Source organism: Penaeus vannamei, chromosome 32 (genome assembly GCF_042767895.1).
Source record: "Penaeus vannamei isolate JL-2024 chromosome 32, ASM4276789v1, whole genome shotgun sequence".
NCBI classification, from domain to species: Eukaryota; Metazoa; Arthropoda; class Malacostraca; order Decapoda; family Penaeidae; genus Penaeus; species Penaeus vannamei.
In genome coordinates, this window is record NC_091580.1 from 6,341,222 (window position 1) to 6,361,221 (window position 20,000).

Below are 20,000 nucleotides of genomic sequence, written 5' to 3' on the forward strand. Positions count from 1 at the left end.
GAAAAAAGAAGAAAAAAAGGAGGAGGAGGAGGAAGAGATGTAAAAATAGGAGGAAGAGGAGAATAAGGAGGAGGAGAAAAAGAAAAAAAGGATGATGATGACGAGGAGGAGGATTAGGAGGAGAAGAAAAAAAGGAGGAAAAGAATAAAAAAGTATGATGATGATGAAGAGGGGAACGAGGAGGATAAGAAGAAGAAGAAAGAAGAGGAGGAGAAAGAACTAAAAGAAGAAGAAAAAAGAAAAAAGAAGGGAAAGCAGAAGAAGAAGAAGGAAGAGGAAGAGAAGAAGATGTAGGAGGAAGAGGAGAAAAAGAAGGAAAAAAAGGAGAAGAAAGAAAAAAAAGAGAAGGGGAGAAGGAGGGGGGAGGATACGGAGAAGAAAAATGATGATGATGATGAGGAGGAGAAGAAGAAGAAAGAGAAGGAGGAGAAGAAAGAAAAATGAAGAAGGGGAGAAGAAAAAAAAGTAGTAGTAATAGTAGGAGGAGGAGGAGGAGAAGGAAAAGAAGAAGGAGAGGGAGAAGGAGAAGAAGAAGGAAAAGAAGGAGAAGGAGAGGGCGAAGGAGAAGAAGAAGGAAAAGAAGGAGAAGGAGAGGGAGAAGGAGAAGAAGAAGAAAAGGAAAGAGGAGGAGGAGAAACAGACCTGCTCTCACAATTACTACAGGATACTTATCACTGTTCCTTTTCACAACCATTCTTATCAGTCGCATCGCCATCATTATTTTTAGTATTGCAGAGGACACATTTTCAACTATGTATCGTTGTCATCTCTGTCTACCACGATATCAGTATCATGATGATTATCCACGATATCATAAGTACTATTATCCCTTAATTGTCAGATTATTGCAGTCATTGTCTACCACGTAATTATTAAGATGATTATCTATGCCATTATTAATACGTACTCTCTTTACTGAACGCATTATTATCATTATTATGTACCTTATTAACAGCATTATTATCACTATCTATCACATTGTCTATTTTCAGTTGCGTTCACGGGTATTGCAATGATAAGCCACATCTACAGCACCTCATCTTAAGAAATATTATTTAAGTAAAAAGTTAGACAACAAATTGAATTGAATTAGAAAGAATGAAAAAATAAGGGAGAAAGGATAAAAAGGAACAAGGAGAGAGAAGATAAGAAAAGTAAATGGAACGAAAGACATAAGAACAAATAAAAAGAGAGATAATAAACAAGTAAGATAAAATACAAAAAAGTAAACGTAAAAGTAGAAAAATCAGAAAAAGAAGAAGAAAAAAATAGAATAACGTAGCAGAAAGACAGAATAGATAAAAACAAAAAAAGAAAAAATAAGAAAAAAACTTCAATAAATGAAAAAATATAAAGGAGAATGAAGAAAAGAGGAAAATCGTAACTAAATCAAAATTTTCGTTATCATTTAAGCCAAAGAAATCACGGATTCATATTTATCAAAAGCTACTTACTAAATCGTAGCAAGTTCTGTACTGCAGGGACTGAGTACAAGGTTTAATCGCTTATTGTTTATATAAATATATATAAAGAATACATGTATAAATACACACACACAAACCCCCTTCAACAAACCCACAACCCACCCCCACCCTCTTACACAAACAAACACAAACACAACCCACCATAAACACACACAAACACCCCCCCACCCATCCCTCCAACACCCCCCTCCCTCCCTCCCCCAGCACAACCACCCACGTTCAACATTCTCGTCTCTATCACTCTTTCTATCTTTTATTCACTTTTTTTCTTCTATTCTCTCTCTTCCTTTCCTTATCTCACATAAGGTAAACTTTAAAACAATCTATTTGTCCCCAACGTACTTGAAGGCCTCCTTGAGTTCGTCGCCGTTCCCGATGTCCTTCAGCTTCTTGCTCATCATCTGCAGGAATTCGTTGAACTCGATGGTACCGTCGGCGCAGGTCTCCACCTCGCCCACCAGCTTGCGCAGTTCCGTCTCTGTAATGATGGGGCTGCGGTTAAATCAAGCTTTTTTTATGTGAAGTCCAGTTTTATTATGAAAACAACAACAACAACAACAAAAACATCAACAACTGAAGTTCAGTTTTCTGTTTTTATGAAAAAATAAAGTTCAGTTTTCTGTTTTGTTATGAAAAAAAGAAGAAATCGTTGCAGTTTTGTTATGAGAAAATCCTAAGTTCAGTTTTATTATGAAAAAATCTGAAATTCCGTTTCATTATGAAAAAAATATCGTAAACTCAGTTTTATTATGAAAAAAAAAAAAAGAATCCGAATAATCTGAAAACTGCTTCTGAGATTCAGAACGGGCAACAAGGATTAAGATTATATAGATGTTTAAAATCTTTTTATTACTAATGTTATTTGACGATACTGCCATGCCTCAGACAACCAAACCTAAAATACCAAGAAAGTAGAGGATTTCTGACACTCTAAATTATGTAAACTACCCGTTGAATAGCGCTATAAATGACAAAGATGGTCATTCATAGCATAAACATACAAACAGCTGTTCAAGTTGTCAACAGAAAATAGGCACGTTACCCCTCTCTTTGACGGACAAGACCATTAATCTGTAACAAGCAACACTGTAAACGGGTAACAAGGTCTTTCAACGCCGTAAACAGCTACTAATGGGGAATTTAAGAGGAACTTATTGGAGGCCATAATCTAACAGAGCCGCTGTCGCCGTTAGTTTATTGCATGAACGATAATTTTTGGTGGCTGCGTTGCAAGAGTATGTCTATTTCAACGCGGTGTGTGATCTGATTTCCCTACGCTCCCCCCCTCCCCCTCCTTCATCTCTTTTCTCTCCTCCTCTCCTCGCTCTCTCCCCTTCCCTTATCCACTCTCTCTTCCCCCTCTCCTAATTCCCTCTACTTCCGTCCCTCCCTCTCCACCCCCTCTCCTCACGCCTACCCCTCCTTCCTAGCCCATCCTCCCCCTCCCCTACTCCCTCCCATCGCTCCGCCCTCCCTACTCCCCACCTATCAAAGATCTGTTGGCCTGGCGCGGCGCCGTACAGCTCGAAACTTCCCGTTCGCGAGCCAGGACTCTCTCGACCGCTGCGGTGCACGTTGCATCCTGCACCGTTTATAACTCACTGTATTTCCCGCTTCCCGGAATTCATTTTCATGCCGTGAATACGTAAGCAACGCCACCCGAGTTTATAATTATGAGCCGTTGCCATTGTCTTGCGCGCCGGGGTATAAATTCACAGCAAAAAGCAGAGCGAGATCAGCGTTTTGTGCGTTCGCTGACTGACACGTGATGGACGTATTGCAGATGTTGCGATCAACCACAAGCGACTAAAATGTGAAATGCCCCTGACAGCGCCCCTTCCACCCTGACGCGGCAGAGGGGTTACGTTGACCCTCACCCACACAAGTATCCACATGGCAGCCTGGTCCTTCTATGCCTCCCGTGACTTTGGGAGATTCGGCCGCGATATGATGACAGATAGCTGGCATATTCGCCCGCCTGTCGCTGTCACTGTGTGGAACAATTACCTGCGTGGGTGCCAGCTCTCGCCCGACAGCAGCAAGCACGGCACTCGATTAGGGATGAGCTGTGGCCTATATAAGGGTGCTTTTAGCTAGTTCTCGGTAGACAGCTCGAACACATCGAACTGCCATCTACCTAAACTCCATTACGGAAGTTCCTACGTAGTATAGCTGCCGAAAACGTAATCCCACATTTCTAAGATATTATATTATAAAGATATTCAATTTAGAGAAATAATATTAAATGGCGTGATTTTAGAGAAATAACTACTGTAAGAGAAATTTGGCAGAGAAATAACAGTATACTGAGAGATACGTTATTCAGGAGAAATAACTATTAGATATACAGCACAGAAATAACATTTGCCATAAAGATACTTAACGACGGTATAACTATACATTCAAAGATACCTAGAAATAAGTACATTCTTAGGGGCACCTAGAGAAATGCATTTATTTTATATATTCTCAGGGCTACCTAAAGATTTGAACATAATCGAATGGACTTCTTGAGAAATAACTGGACTCTGAGGGACGCCTATATATATATATATATATATATATATATATATATATATATATATATATATATATATATATATATATATATATATATATATATTTTTTTTTTTTTTTTTTTTTTTTTTTAAAGACATAAAATAAATAAATATATTCCCAGGGACACCTAGACACCTAGAAAACCACTCACATATACACCTTAAGAATACTTATATTCTTAAGGACACAGTGAGACAATATATGTATATTTATAAGGATACTTGACTAATACTTTGGGAAAAAATACATGCTGAGACTCTTAAGATCTGAAGCAGAAAACAATACTCTTAGAGACACCTTAAGAATGACTATATTCTTAAGTACACCAGAAATATATAAATATTTATGTGGATACTTGATTTACACTTAAAAAAAAAAAAAAAAAAATGCTGAGACACCTAAGACCTAGAGAAGAAGAAAATACTCTCAAAGAAATAAATACATTCACAAGGGCACCTTGGGGGAATAATCATGTTCTTTGGGTCATCTAGAGAAATAAACATGCCCAGAAACACTTAAAGAATAACTATATACTCAGGGACATTTAGAAAAATAACAAGATGCTCTGAGACAACTAGATTAAATAATACATACTCATGAACACCTAAAGATAACTGTGTTCTCAGGCATACCCATAAAAACAACAAAATATTCTCAGAAACACATAATAAATAACTATATGTTGAGGGACTTTTAGAAAATGAACATTATTTGCAATGACAGAAAAATAACACAGCATTCTTAGAGACTTAAAAAATATATCCTTAGAGACATCTACAGGAATCAAAATAATCTCAGGGACATCTAGAGAATTAACTATTCCTAGAAATATTTACCGACAGAACATAGCAATTTACAGAGCATTCTCAGAGACATCTATCAAACAACAACAACAATACTCTCAGAAACACCTAGAAAAATAAGAGATCTTTCCCAGACCATTCTCAGGGAAACCTAAAAAAAACAATATTCTCAGATATACCTAAAGAAATAAAGAGCATTCGCAAATACATTTACAGAAATATCAATATCCCTAAGATTCACTATCCTTAAGAAATCGTTCACAGGGATATCTAAAGAAATAACAATACCCTCAGTCACCTAGAGAAATAACTAAGTGTTCCCAGGGACATCTACACAAACAGCAAAATTCTGAGGATCACCTAGAGGTATAACAGCATTCTCAGACCATTCTCAGGATTTCATAGAGGTATAACAGCATTCTCAGACCATTCTCAGGATCACCTAGAGATATAACAGCATTCCCAGGGTCACCTAGAGATATAACAGCATTCTCAGGATCACCTAGAGGTATAACAGCCTTCTCAGACCATTTTCAGGGTCACCTAGAGGTATAACAGCATTCTCAGGGTCACCTAGAGATATAACAGCATTCTCAGGATCACCTAGAGGTATAACAGCCTTCTCAGACCATTCTCAGGATCACCTAGAGGTATAACAACATTCTCAGACCATTCTCAGGATCACCTAGAGGTATAACAGCATTCTCAGGATCATCTAGAGGTATAACAACATTCTCAGACCATTCTCAGGATCACCTAGAGGCATAGCAGCATTCTCAGACCATTCTCAGGATCACATGGAGGTATAACAGCATTCTCGGACCATTCACAGGATCACCTAGAGGCATAACAGCATTCTCAGACCATTCTCAGGATCACCTAGAGGTATAACAGCATTCTCAGGACCACCTAGAGGTATACCAGCATTCCCAGGATCACCTGGAGGTATAACAGCATTCTCAGGATCACCTAGAGGTATAACAGCATCGTCAGACCATTCTCAGGATCACCTAGAGGTATAACAGCATCCTCAGACCATTCTCAGGATCACCTAGAGGTACAACAGCATTCTCAGACCATTTTCTGGGTCACCTAGAGGTACAACAGCATTCTTAGACCATTCTCTGGGTCACCTAGAGGTACAACAGCATTCTTAGACCATTCTCTGGGTCACCTAGAGGTACAACAGCATTCTCAGACCATTCTCAGGATCACCAAGAGGTATAAAAGCATTCTCAGACCATTCTCTGGGTCACCTAGAGGTACAACAGCATTCTCAGACCATTTTCTGGGTCACCTAGAGGTATAACAGCGTTCTCAGACCATTCTCAGGATCACCTAGAGGTATAACAACATTCTCAGACCATTCTCAGGATCACCTAGAGGTATAACAGCATTCTCAGGATCACCTAGAGGTATAACAGCATTCTCAGACCATTCTCAGGATCACCTAGAGGTATAACAGCATTCTCAGACCATTCTCAGGATCACCTAGAGGTATACCAGCATTCTCAGAGACACCTAGAGAAACAACACGATCCTCACAACACCCTAGCGAAATAACAGAACATGCACCAATGATCCTCAGACCCCCACAGGACCGACACTGACCTGAAGGGCGCTGACCGAGGGACCGCATAACGACCCCGAGTTCCGCCGTCGTGATCATGCCGTCCTCATCCTTATCGAAGAGCATGAAGGCTTCTTTGAACTCAGCCACGAGGTCGTCTGTCAGCCCGTACTCCACCTGCAGGAGCCCGAAGGAGGAGGGAGAGAAAGGAGGGCGGGGTGAAGGAGACGTAGGGTGTCTTGGTGATGGAGTGGGGCGTCTCGGGGCAAAGTTGTTGTTGTTGGGGGGACTGGCTCTTGAGATTTCGTGTTTGGGTTGTGATGGTGGTGGGGTTATGTAGAGTGCTGTGTGTTGCGTTTATTTATATACATTTTATTTTTGTTATTTGGTGTCTGTGTGTTCTTTACTTTCTTTGTAATCTGGGTGTGTTTCTAGACTCTAATTCAGTGTTCCCAACCTTTTTTAACCCCGCACCCCGAAGAAAATGTTACTGTGTCTTCGCACCCCCTTTAGATTTATAACTTATTTAAGGATAAAGGAGGTGAATTTATACTAACTTCGATAAACAAAAGAGAACATTCTTTTTCATTTTCTAATAACATGTTAACAAAAATCAAGCATATGGACAAGAAAACATGTCCCAGATTATTTGAATAAACCCTACAAAGAATAATCACTTGCTTGCTTGAAATACCTACATGTAAAAATCAAAGACTTAACTTTAAAACGTTTATGTAAATGAATTTTCAATTCAATGGCTCTTTTCTTCCTTTTCATTGATTATGAGTAATAAATAAATTTAGTGCTAGTCTTCAAGATGGACACTTCTCGCTCCCCTTGGAATGCTATCTCACACCCCCAGGGAGTGCGAACACCCATGGTTGGGAAACCCTGCTCTAATTCTTTCTTTTCCTCTTCGTTCTTTCTCTCTCTCTCTTGCTCTTTTTTCTCTCTCTCTTCCTTTCTATCCTCCACCCACTCTCATTCTCTCTCGCTCTCTTTCTCTCTCTCTCTTCCTTTCTCTCCCCCATCCTCTCGCTCTCTCTCTCACTCTCTTTCTCTCTCTCTCTTCCTTTCTCTCCCCCATCCTCTCTCTCTCTCTCTCTCTCGCTTTCTCTCTCACATACACCCTCTCTCTCTCTCTCTCAAAAAAAAAAAAAAAAAAAAAAAATCGTAAGAACTGACCAGGTCGATGGTGACGATGAGGTCGTACTGCTGATGCTTGTGGCCCTTCTTGCCCTTCTTGCCGCCCGCGCCTTTCGTCTGCTGGACCTGCTTGGAGGGCGCCTGCTTGACCTGCGTCTTCTGGGCGGAGGGCTTGGTCACCTGCTTGTTGTTGTTGTTTTTCGAGGGCGTGCCGATCTTCTGAGCAGTGCCGCCCTTGCCTGCTTGGCTCTTGGGAACAGCGTCGACCGACCCGCTCTTGCTCCGGGCCTGGGGGAGGGGGGGAGGGGGAGGGGGAGGGGAGAGAAAGAGGAGAAAGGGGTTAGATGATGTGATAAAGCATGGAGGAAATATAGCAAATATTAAATAAGTGATCGTTGTGATTCTTGATTTTTTTTAAAGATGCCAATACGTGAATGGTATGGCGTTATCTTTATCAATTATAAAGGTATACGAAATATGTGAAAAAATTACTTAATTATGGATATTCCTCAAGTACATAAACAGCATAAACAAATGGCTCATATTATTAATTCTCCGACATTCCTATACCACACAAATCCATAAAATACACCAAAAATAATGTGATCTCCAATAATCTCTTCAAAGTACACAATACCACAAATATTCGAATACACGAATATCTGAATACCATTAGACAATCTTCAATTCTCGTGGAAAAAAGAAGAAAAAGAAGAAGAAGAAGAAAAAAAGAAAATGATTAACGCATATCGGCCAAGCGTTCTGGTCGTTTCCATGGTGATAAAGTCGACGTAATTTCATACAGACAAAGTGAAGAGTTAAGACGAAGGAGAAAATGCATATGTAATGGTCGCTTAGTTGGACCGTTAGTCGTCTAGAACGGATCCAGGAAAATGTGGAAGGAAGAAGCAGAATATGGATGTGGGAAATTGTGCATGTGGGGAAAATATGTAGGTTTGTGGGAGATTATGGATGTGGGGAGATATGTGTATGTTTGCCGGAATATGTGGGAAGATATATAACTTTGTGGGGGTAGTATGTATGTAGGAGAAATGTAAGTATGTAAGTTTGTGATGAAGTGTGGGGAAATAAGTACGTAAGTATGAAGGAGGATATATGTAAACACGAAGGGGAATGTGTAAGCATGTAGGAAAATATGTAAACAGAAAATATGTAAATATGTAGGATATTCGAAGAAGGGGAAAGTACGAATAACGAAGGAATAGGAAAGAAAGGAAAATAGATGGAACACGAAGGATAATGAGAGTACATTGAGAGAGAAGTGTCCCGGAGTTGGCGATTGAAAAGTGCGAAAATCTTAGCAAAATCTTTTTTTTTCTCTTCTATTTCCCTCAGGAAGTTGAATAGAGAAACCTCTTGGCCCTTTTTATGCCCCACGAGTCATAAATCCTTCAACCCATATCATAAAGTTTTATCTCCTGCTCTCACCTCCTCTTTCGCTCTCATCCACTGCATGTCTCCTCCTCTTTCGCTTTTTCTCAATGACTGTTCACTCTCTCTCTCTCTCTTCCTTCTACCGTCTCTCTCTCTCCCTCTTCTTTCTACCTTTTCTCTCTTTCCCTCTTCTTTCTACCTTCTCTCTCTCTCTCTCCCACTTCCTTCTACCGTCTCTCTCTCTCTCTCTCCCTCTTCTTTCTACCGTCTCTCTCTTCCCTCTTCTTTTTAGCTTCTCTCTCTCTCTCTCTCCTTCTACTTTCTACTTTCTCTCTCTTTCTCTTTCTTTACTTTTGCTCTTTCAATTCTTCTACCTCCTTCTTTCTGCCTCTCTCCCTCCTACTCTCTTTCCATGTTTCTTTCTATCCTTCTTTTCCCCTTTCTATTTGCTTCTCTCTCCCATTCCCCTTCCCTTTACTCTCGCTCTCCTCCTCTTCTCCATCTCCCCCTGCTTTCTCTTCCCCCCACTTTTTCTCCTAACATCCCCCGTCCTCTCCCTCTCCCCTCCTTCTTCTATTCTTTTTCCTTCCATCCTCCCCTCTTCCCCTCCTCCCCTCTCCCTCATCATCCCCTATGCCTCTCCACCCCTTTACCCGCTCTTTACCTCCATCCTTCCTCCTATTTCTTGCCTCTTCATCCTTTCTCAATTTCCTTCTTTCTTTATACTCCCCCCCCCCCCCAAGTGCAATGGCCGCTCGCCAACGGAAGAATTTTTACTTTAGCTTCTCAAGGTCGCTTCTCCCCCCCCCCCGCCCCCCACGTAAGGTCTCCATGGTAAGCGCGGCTACTACCATGGTTACCGTTAAAGATGTATATATATATATATATATATATATATATATATATATATATATATATATATATATATATTATGTGTGTGTGTGTGTGTGTGTGTGTGTGTGTGTGTATGTGTGTGTGTGTGTGTGTGTGTGTGTGTGTGTGTGTGTGTGTGTGTGTGTGTGTGTGTGTGTGTGTGTGTGTGAGTGAGTGTGTGTGTGTGTGTGAGTGTGTGAGAATATAAATATATATATATATATATATATATATATATATATATATGTATATATATATATATCTATATATCTATATATCTATATATCTATATATCTATATATCTATATATCTATATATATAGAAATATATATATATATATATATATATATATATATATATATATATATATATATATTTACACACACACACACACACACACACACACACACACACACACACACACACACACATACATATATATATATATATATACATATATATATATATATATATATGTATATATATATATATATATATATATATATATATATATATATATATATATATATATATATATATATATATATATATATATATAGAGAGAGAGAGAGAGAGAGAGAGAGAGAGAGAGAGAGAGAGAGAGAGAGAGAGAGGGAGAGGGAAAGTGAAAGAGATAACGACAGAGAGAGAGAGAGAGAGAGAGAGAGAGAGAGAGAGAGAGAGAGAGAGAGAGAGAGAGAGAGAGAGAGAGAGAGAGAGAGAGAGAGAGAGAGAGAGAGAGAGAAATGGAAGCAAAGTGAGGTTAGTATTAAAGCACTATCCTAAACAGTATTAAAATAAACAAAGAAACATAGACAAATAAACGAATAAATAGATAAATTTAGTTATCAAGTACTACCATTATCGCTGTTGGACAGAAAAAAGTATAATATCAATCGCTATCAATATATCTAAAATCACTCTCTGAAAAAAGTGCCGTTTTTAAGCACTGGCATCACCATCATCACATTTTCCCTCTCTCTCTTTCTTTTCCTCCCCCCTCTCTCTCTATTTCTCTCTCAACCCCCCCTCCCCCCTCTCTCTCTCTCTTTCTCTCTCCCTCCCTTCCTCCCCCCCCTCCACCCCCCCTCTCTCTCTCTCTCTTTTAATCTAATTTCTGAAAGATGTTCAAGTTTCAAATACTATCGTCACTTTCTTTGTCAGTTAATCTCTATCATCCTCCTTATCATCATTAACAGATAAAAAATACGCAATTATTCTAACAAAGATCACAATCTCGAAAACCATTCATGTTCACTTTCAAACATCAAGAACAAGAACAGTCAATAACAATAAGAACATCTTTCGCCAGAGCAATAGATAGAAATCACTCTTATCTTCTTAATAACTAACACGAATTCTCATCAACGTCATTGCATAACAAGTACAATGTCAAAAATGTAATTTCTCTCATTTAATCTATTTTTGCAATATCTATCGTCTATCTCGCTTTTCGCAATTCCCGTTATCTCTCCTATCTTTTGTAATTTCTATAATTTTACCTATCCATTCCCTGTCCATTATCCAGCCTATCCTTCGCAATGTCCATTATTTACCATATCCTTCGTAGTCTTCATTGTCTAGCCTATCCTTCACAATTTCCGTTATCTATCCTATTTTTTGTAATTTCTATCATTTTACCTATCTATTCCCCTTTCCGTTATCCAGCCTATCCTTCGCAATGTCCATTATTTACCCTATCCTTCGTAATCTTCATTATCTCGCCTATTCCTCATAATTTCCATTATTTCGTCCTATCTTTTACCACTTCCACTATCTATCTTCCTCCTTTGCAATTTCCCTCCTTTACCCTATCCTTCGCAATTTCCATTATCTATCCTACCCTTCGCACTATCCATTATCTCGCCTATCCCTCATAATTTCCATTATTTCGTCCTATCTTTCGCCATTTCCAGTATCTATCTTCCTCCTTTGCAATTTCTCTCCTATACCCTATCCTTCGCCATTTCCATTATCTATCCTACCCTTCGCACTATCCATTATCTCGCCTATCCCTCATAATGTCCATTATTTCGTCCTATCTTTCGCCATTTTCATTATCTTTCTCCTTTGCAATTTCTCTCCTTTACCCTATCCTTCGCCATTTCCATTATCTATCCTACCCTTCGTACTATCCATTATCTCGCCTATCCCTCATAATGTCCATTATTTCGTCCTATCTTTCGCCATTTCCACTATCTATCTTCCTCCTTTGCAATTTCTCTCCTTTACCCTATCCTTCGCCATTTCGATGACTCACTCTTCCATATCGCATCTTCTGAGGACACAGTAATGACCATCAAAGCCTAATTGAGCCGAATTAGTGTGACTGTTTAATGAGGCGTTGTGGTGTGTCTTTTTGCTAGACTTCAGTGGACTAATTGGACAAGAAGAGGGTGACTTTGTTGTTATTTATTTCCGGGAAAATGTCTCAGTGGAATAATTGCATAGCGCGAGGATTGTGTTTATTTATTATTTTATTATTATTATCATTATTATTATTATTATTATTATTATTATTATTATTATTATCATTATTATTATTATTATTATTATTATTATTATTATTGTTATTATTATTATCATCGTCATTATTATTATTATTATTGATTTTTTTATTGTTTTTTATTATTTTTTATTTATTTTTTACCGTTTTGACTTTGTTTCTGGTGATGGATGATTAGGGAATTTTGAATATGTATTTGGAAAGCTCGGTGATTTGTGTGAATGATTTAAGATAAAAAGTGTATGTAAGGGGAACACCCTTCTCGTGCCTCGCCGACTCTCAACATTATTACCCTAACGGAGCCCTTCCCTTAGGCCCTTCCCCTACCCTTCCCCCCTCCCTCCCCCTTTATTATCCTCTCCCATTCCCTTCCCCTTTCCCTAGCCCTCCCCTTCATCCCCTTTCCCTCCCCTCACCCCCTTGGCCCTTCCCTCCCCTTCCTCTCCTTCTAGACCCTCCCAACCTGCCTTCCCTCCCCCCCTATCCGTTTCCCCTCTCCTCCTCCCATCCCCCTCTCTCTCCCTTCCCTTTATTCCTTCTGGATATCGCGTGCAGAAAGTTCGCGCTTTCTCGTGCATGAAGCTTCAGCTCCTCGAAGGAAGCGGGATAGGCCAGAATCAGGGATCAATAATTCCTCTGAAAGTTTTCCATCGGCGGTAGTGATTCCCGCCCGTGGATCGCACTCACGGGAATGGCGTGCTTTCGCCTCTCCCTCTCTCTCTCTCTCCCTCTCTCTGGTTGTCTGTCTGCTTGCCTGCATCTCTCTCTCTCTCTCTCTGGTTGTCTGTCTGTTAGCCTGTATCTCTCTCTCTCTCTCTGTTTGTCTGTCTGTTAGCCTGTATCACTCTCTCTCTCTCTTTCTCATTCTGTCTCTCCCTCTCTCACTCTCTCTCTCTGACTCTCTCTCTCTCTCTCTCTCTCTCTCTCTATCTCTCTGACTCTTTTTCTATCTCTCTGGCTCTCTCTCTCTCTCCCTCCTTCCCCTTTCTCTCTCTCCCTCCCTCTCCCTCCCTCTCTCTCTCCCTCACCGCACGCTCCTTGCACTCAGCCTCGCGTGCGGCGTCGACAGGTCGCGGGATTACCGTCCTTTATTCCCCGCAGCTCTAAGTGGTCTTCGCCGAGCCTTCCGACGCTGAAGGAAGCCCAGAAACTCCGTCCTTTTCCTGGGGTCTAAAGGAGGCGAGGCTCTTCTGGATGGCTTCTCCGCTCGCCTCCTGCATCGCGTGCAATTGGTGGGGAGTGTCCCGGCTTTGGGTTTTGCATTTTTTTGTTTTTGTTTTGTTTTGTTTTGTTCTTGTTCTTTTTGTTTTGTTTTGTCCCGGCTTTTGGTTTTGTTTTTTTCTTGTTTTTTTCTTGTTTTTGTTTTGTTTTGTTTTGTTTTGTGATTGGGAGTGTTCGTCCGGGCGACGCGTATTCACGTCACGGGTTCGCGGGGCAGTTTGCTGGATGGGGGGGTGGGGGGTGGGTGAGGGGGTGGGGGGAGCCGTGTGGTAGCTTGGATAATTTGCTGATGATATGCGGAGGAAAGATGTGTAAATCATGTTTGAATGTTTCGCAAATGAGGATTAACTCGAGTTTTCGATTTTCTAGAAAAAAATAAATAAAATAAAAAGCCAAAAAAAAGTTAAAAAAAAAAATCTCGGACGTTACGATCTCGTCAAGGGCAAGTTTACAGGTCATTAAATTTTTTTTTTTCCTCCATACATAAAAAGCACGAGCGCCCACGGTGTCACACGGAGATAGCAACGACGCCCACACGCCCCCTCCCTCCCACTCACCCCCCCCCACCCTCGCTCCCTCAGTAGTTCCTTTCCCCCCCTCCCCCGAATCCTTCTCCCACCCTCAACCTTTATTCCTCTGGTCCTCCCCTTTCCCCCCCTTCCCCCACCCCCTCACCCCTACCGCTGCCCATTCGTCCCTCCAATTCCCCCCAATCTTCCCAATTCATTCCTCGAAACGTCCCCTTTCTCCATCCCCCCCTCCTCCCTCCTCCCCTACCAACCCCCTCCCCCCCGCCCCATCCCACATCCTAACCCCCTACCCCCTCCCCATCCGACATCCTAACCCCCTCCCCCCTCCCCATCCTCCCACATCCTAACCCCCTACCCCTCCCCATCCCACATCCTAACCCTTCCCCCTCCCCATCCTAACCCCCTCCCCCCTCCCCACATCCAAACCCCCTCCCCCCTCCCCACCCACATCCCAACCCCCCTACCCCCTCCCCACCCCACATCCCAACCCCCTACCCCCTCCCACATCCTAACCCCCTCCCACCCCACATCCTAACCCCCTACCCCCTCCCCATCCCCATCCCTAACCCCCTACCCCCTCTCCCTAATCCCACATCCTAACCCCTAACCCCTCCCCACCCACATCCCAACCCCCTATCCCCTCCCCATCATACATCCTAACCCCCTCCCCCTCCCTCTCCCTAATCCCACAGGCCCCCTCCCCCCTCCCCATCCCACATCCAAACCCCCTCCCCCTCCCTATCCCACATCCTCCCCCCTCCCCCCTCTCCCTAATCCCCCAGGCCCCCTCACCGCAATTAGTTCCGAGCGCCGCCGACAGAGGGCACCGCCGCGGCCCTCTATTGGTAGGCCGATCGCGTCATTTTCCTCATCCAGGGCGATTAGCGTCTTCCGTTTTGGGACGCCGTATCCTCACCCTCCCGCCTCCCTTCTTCAGCTTACCCTAGCCTGGCCCTTGCCTTAGTCTCGAGCCTGTCCTGTCCCCTCGTCCTCCTCTCCACCCCCTTCCCCCTGCCCCTCCGCGCTTGGCCCTCTGGAGCCGAGCCAAGCACAGGTCTGATAATGAGGTAAGAGGGGTGTGGGAGGTTAGAGGAGGAGGAGGAGGAGGAGGGGGTGGTGGTGGAGGAGGAGGAGCGGGTGGTGGTGGTGGTGGTGGTGGTGGTGGTGGTGGTGGTGGTGGTGGTGGTGGTGGTGGTGGTGGTGGTGGTGGTGGTGGTGGTGGTGGTAGTGGTGGTGGTGAAGGAGAAGGAGAAGGAGAAGGAGAAGGAGAAGGAGAAGAAGAAGAAGAAGAAGAAGAAGAAGAAGAAGAAGAAGAAGAAGAAGAAGAAGAAAAAGAAGAAGGAGAAGAAGAAGAAAGAGGAGAAGGGGGTGGAAAAGGGGAGGAGGGGGGTGGAGGAGGAGGGAGTGGAGGAGGAGGGAGTGAAGGAGGAGGGAGTGGAGGAGGGAGGGAGTGGAGGAGGAGGGGTGGAAGAGGAGGGGGTGGAGGAGGAGGGGGTGGAGGAGGAGGGGGTGGAGGAGGAGGGAGGGATGGGAGGAGGGATGAGTGGGAAGGAGTGTGGGAGATAAGAAGGAAGGGAGGAAGGAGGAAGGAAGGGAGAAAGGAAGGAGGGAAGGAGGGAAGGGTAGGACGGAAGGAAGGGAAGAAGAGGAGGCAGGGGGATAGGAGGAGGAGGATGGAAGGGAAGGAAGAGATTGGGGGGGGAGGGGGTTGAGAGCACGCCTACAGAATCAAACAGTACATGAGGGACACACATAAGAAATATAAAAATCATCAAAAAAAGAAGAAAAAAGAGTGAAAAAGAATAAAAAAACACGTAAAAAAGAAAAAGAAAAAAAAATAGAAAAAAGAGAAAGAGAAAAAAAACATGAAAGAAAGAAAGAAAGAAAAAGAAAAACAAAAAAATAGAAAAAAGAGAAAGAGAACAAAAAATGAAAGAAAGGAAGAAAAGAAAAGAAAAAAAGGAAAAAAAAAACGAGATGGAGTTCTTTCCTCCCCCAAAAAGTATCTTAAAAGTCCCGATTCCTTTTTTTACGGCCATGGCTTACATACGGGAACCTCATTTTATTGCTACCCACGCATCTCTACCTTAACCTCCCCCCCCCCACTCGTCCTCCTCTATAACTTCCTATAACCGTTATCATTATAGTTATTTTACTTCCTATCACTGCTATTATTAGATTACTCTTCCTTATAAAAGAAATCGTAACATTACTCTTGTTATTGCTATTGTTATTACTGTTATTATTATCATTACTTACTATAATTTTTTGTACAATTATTGTTATTACTTCTTATTACTGTGATTTTTATTATTGCTATTACTACTGCTATCAATATTATCGTGATTATTACCTTTATTATCATAATTATCCTCATTATCATTACTATCTTTATAATGATTATAATCATAGCTATCGTATTACCATTATTATTATTTTTATTGTTATCATCACGATCATTATCATCTCATCATTATTCTTATCATTTTTATTATCAATATCATTGTCATAATATTGGAAATAATAATTGTGACTATAATCATTACTATTATTCATTATTATTATCATAATCAATATTATTATTATCATGGTAAAAAGAACAATAACAATAATAAGGATCACGATGATAATGAAAATACCAATAAGAAGAAGACCGAAAACAATAACTAAGACAATAATGATGATAAAAAAATAATGATAACAACATCAATAATAATAATGATAATAATAATAATTATAATGATAATAATAATGATGATGATAATAATGATAGTAATAATGATAATAATAACAATGATAATAATGAAGAATTTGAATATGAATATGATGATAATCCAAGCGGTGACAAGAAAGATAATAATGATAATAGCAATAATGATAGAAATAATTGTGTCTAAGCAATGACAATAAAGATGACGAGAATGACAACGACAAAGACAATAATGACATCTGAATGAAAAAAAAAAAAAAAAAAAAATAAACACAGCACGACCGCTAGTATCTATAACAGTGATACACACAACGTCAACACAGTGCTATCAATCCTGGCGCGTATTTCGGTTCATTCATCGAAGCTAAAACTTTAACAATGACCTTTCCTCCGTTCCTGTTTTATCTGGTCACGTTTCTCGTGTTCGGGTGTTATCGAATGGATGACGTGGGAGGAGGAGGGGGTGGAGGAGGAGGGTGGAGGAGGAGGGGGTGGGGGTTACGTTTCTCGTTTTCGGCTGTTATCGAATGGATGACGTGGGAGGAGGAGGAGGGGGTGGAGGGAGGAGGAGGTGGAGGAGGAGAAGGGGGTGGAGGAGGAGGAGGGGAGGGAGGAGGAGGAGGGAGGGGGTGGAGGAGTAGGGGGTGGAGGAGGAGGGGGTGGAGGAGGAGGGGGTGGGGGTCACGTTTCTCGTTTTCGGGTGTTATCGAATGGATGACGTGGGAGGAGGAGGGGGTGGAGGAGAAGGGGGTGGGGTTACGTTTCTCGTTTTCGGCTGTTATCGAATGGATGACGTGGGAGGAGGAGGGGGGAGGTGGAGGGTGGAGGAGGAGGAGGGTGGAGGAGGAGGAGGGGGTGGAGGAGGAGGTGGGGGTGGAGGAGGAGGAGGTGGTGGAGGAGGAGGAGGGGGTGGAGGAGGAGGGGGTGGAGATGGAGGGGGTGGAGGAGGAGGGGGTTGGGGTCCCGTTTCTCGTTTTAGGCTGTTATCAAATGGATGATGTGGTAGATAGATCGGGTAGATAGATTGATCTTGATGGGCAAAGGGAGATGGCTGACGAGGTGAGAGACACAGAAAGACGTGAAAACAAGGAAAAGTAAATCAACTAGAATTTTGTTTTTTTGTTTGTGTGTCTATTTCATGCAGTTATCTTTTTATTCATTCATTCGATTTATTCATCTATTAGTCTATCTATCTATGTACTTATCTATCTGTTTATATATCTATTTATTCCGTTATCACGAATAAAAGGAGAGGTAAATCAACTAGAATTTTTGTTTGTTTGTTCGTCTATTTCATGCAGTTACCTTTTTATTCATTCATTCACTTATTCATCTATTTCTCTATTTGTCTATGCAGTTATTTATCTATTTATATTATCATTTATTCCGTTATCAATTAATCTATTTACTCAATGGATCACATAGTCATTCACTTATTTGTCAAGGCGAAGATGTCATTAATAAGTTGGTAATGATTGACATCAAGGTGACAGGTTGGTGATGTCAACTATTTGGTCCTTGAAAGGTTGTGGATGATAATTATTCGAAATAGTTCACTGGTATTTGGACAAGTTCCATTTAGCCACCTATTGCAAGCCTTCTAATCTTTGCTTGAATGAATGAACGCAGAAGCAGCTGATATTTTCGCAAATATTGGGTAGCTGTCAGGATTTGAAACGTATGTGTCTCTGATAAAAGGCACGGGAATATGGAGCAAATTCCCTCCTATGTTCCCTCTTCCTCTCTCTCTTTCTCTCCGTCGTCCGTCCCCCTCCTCTCTCTCTCTCTCTCTCTCTCTCTCTCTGTCTCTCTGTCTCTCTCTCTCTCTCTCTCTCACTCCTTTCTCTCTCTCTCACTCCTTTCTCTCTCTCTCTCTCCTTTCTCTCTCTCTCTCTCTATATATATATATATATATATATATATATATATATATATATATATATATATATATGTATATACATCCCTTCCTCCCTCCTTACCTCACTCTCTCTCCCTCCCACCCTCTTTCTCTCTTTCTCTCTCTCCTTTCCCCTAACACATCAGCCTAATATAAACTTCATATTCGATACAGCCATTCACTCACCGTATATCAGTGACCCTTCCATGCTCGGCCTTCCCCTCAACCATCCCCCTCCCTAGGGACACCGTCAACTCAAAGCAAAATTACAAAATACTCACCAAAAGGGGCGGCCCTGCAACACCTACCTCGCCCCCCCCCCTCACCCTCACCCCTTTCCCCTTGGGGTTGTGGCCCTAAACTACCATCAACGCTAGGTTTGAGCCGCGCTGCCCCGCCCCGTCGGATCAAATACGATGTTTACATTTCGCAACAGCTGTCATGTGGGGGAGGATCTACGTCTTTAGCACTTCTAAAAGGACCTGCTATGGCTGCTATGAGGAACGCTACGGCTGCTATGAGGAACGCTACGGCTGCTATGGGGAACGCTATGGCTGCTATGAGGAACGCTATGTCTGCTATGTGGAACGCTATGGCTGCTATAGGGAACGCTATGGCTGCTATGGGGAACGCTATGGCTGCTATGGGGAACGCTATGGCTGCTATGGGGAACGCTATGGCTGCTATGGGGAACGCTATGGCTGCTATGTGGAACGCTATGGCTGCTATAGGGAACGCTATGGCTGCTATGTGGAACGCTATGGCTGCTATGGGGAACGCTATGACTGCTATGGGGAACGCTCTGGCTGCTATGGGGAACGCTATGGCTGCTATGGGGAACGCTCTGGCTGCTATAGGGAACGCTATGGCTGCTATGGGGAACGCTATGGCTATATGGGGAACGCTCTGGCTGCTATGTGGAACGCTATGTCTGCTATAGGGAACGCTATGGCTGCTATAGGGAACGCTATGGCTGCTATAGGGAACGCTATGGCTGCTATGGGGAACGCTATGGCTGCTATAGGGAACGCTATGGCTGCTATAGGGAACGCTATGGCTGCTATAGGGAACGCTATGGCTGCTATGGGGAACGCTATGGCTGCTATAGGGAAGGCTGTCTCATACCCATTAAAGATGTATATTGGAATCGACAAAGGGGCGAGGGTGACGAGCAAATGTATGGAAATTAACCGATTGAGTATTATAAGAGGAGGGGCAGGGGGAAGGGAGGAAAGGGGGTGTCCTCTGGCGCACGGGGGAGGCGGTGCTGAGGGGGAGGGGGTGCTGAGGGGCGGGAGGGGGTGCT

At 42.4% G+C, this 20,000-nt stretch overlaps 1 protein-coding gene across 4 annotated transcripts in view; it reads right to left on the bottom strand.

Moving 5' to 3' along the window:
* Positions 1 to 20,000, bottom strand: part of LOC113813049 (uncharacterized) — a 545,463-nt gene that overhangs the window by 5,241 nt on the left and 520,222 nt on the right. For all 4 annotated transcript variants that reach the window (XM_070144594.1, XM_070144595.1, XM_070144596.1 and 1 more), the window contains 3 exons: positions 7,602 to 7,850; positions 6,458 to 6,593; positions 1,827 to 1,962 (listed from right to left, as the gene is read on the bottom strand). In XM_070144594.1, the coding sequence (XP_070000695.1) occupies positions 1,827 to 1,962; positions 6,458 to 6,593; positions 7,602 to 7,850 (521 nt within the window). The remainder of the gene's footprint in view (positions 1 to 1,826; positions 1,963 to 6,457; positions 6,594 to 7,601; positions 7,851 to 20,000) is intronic.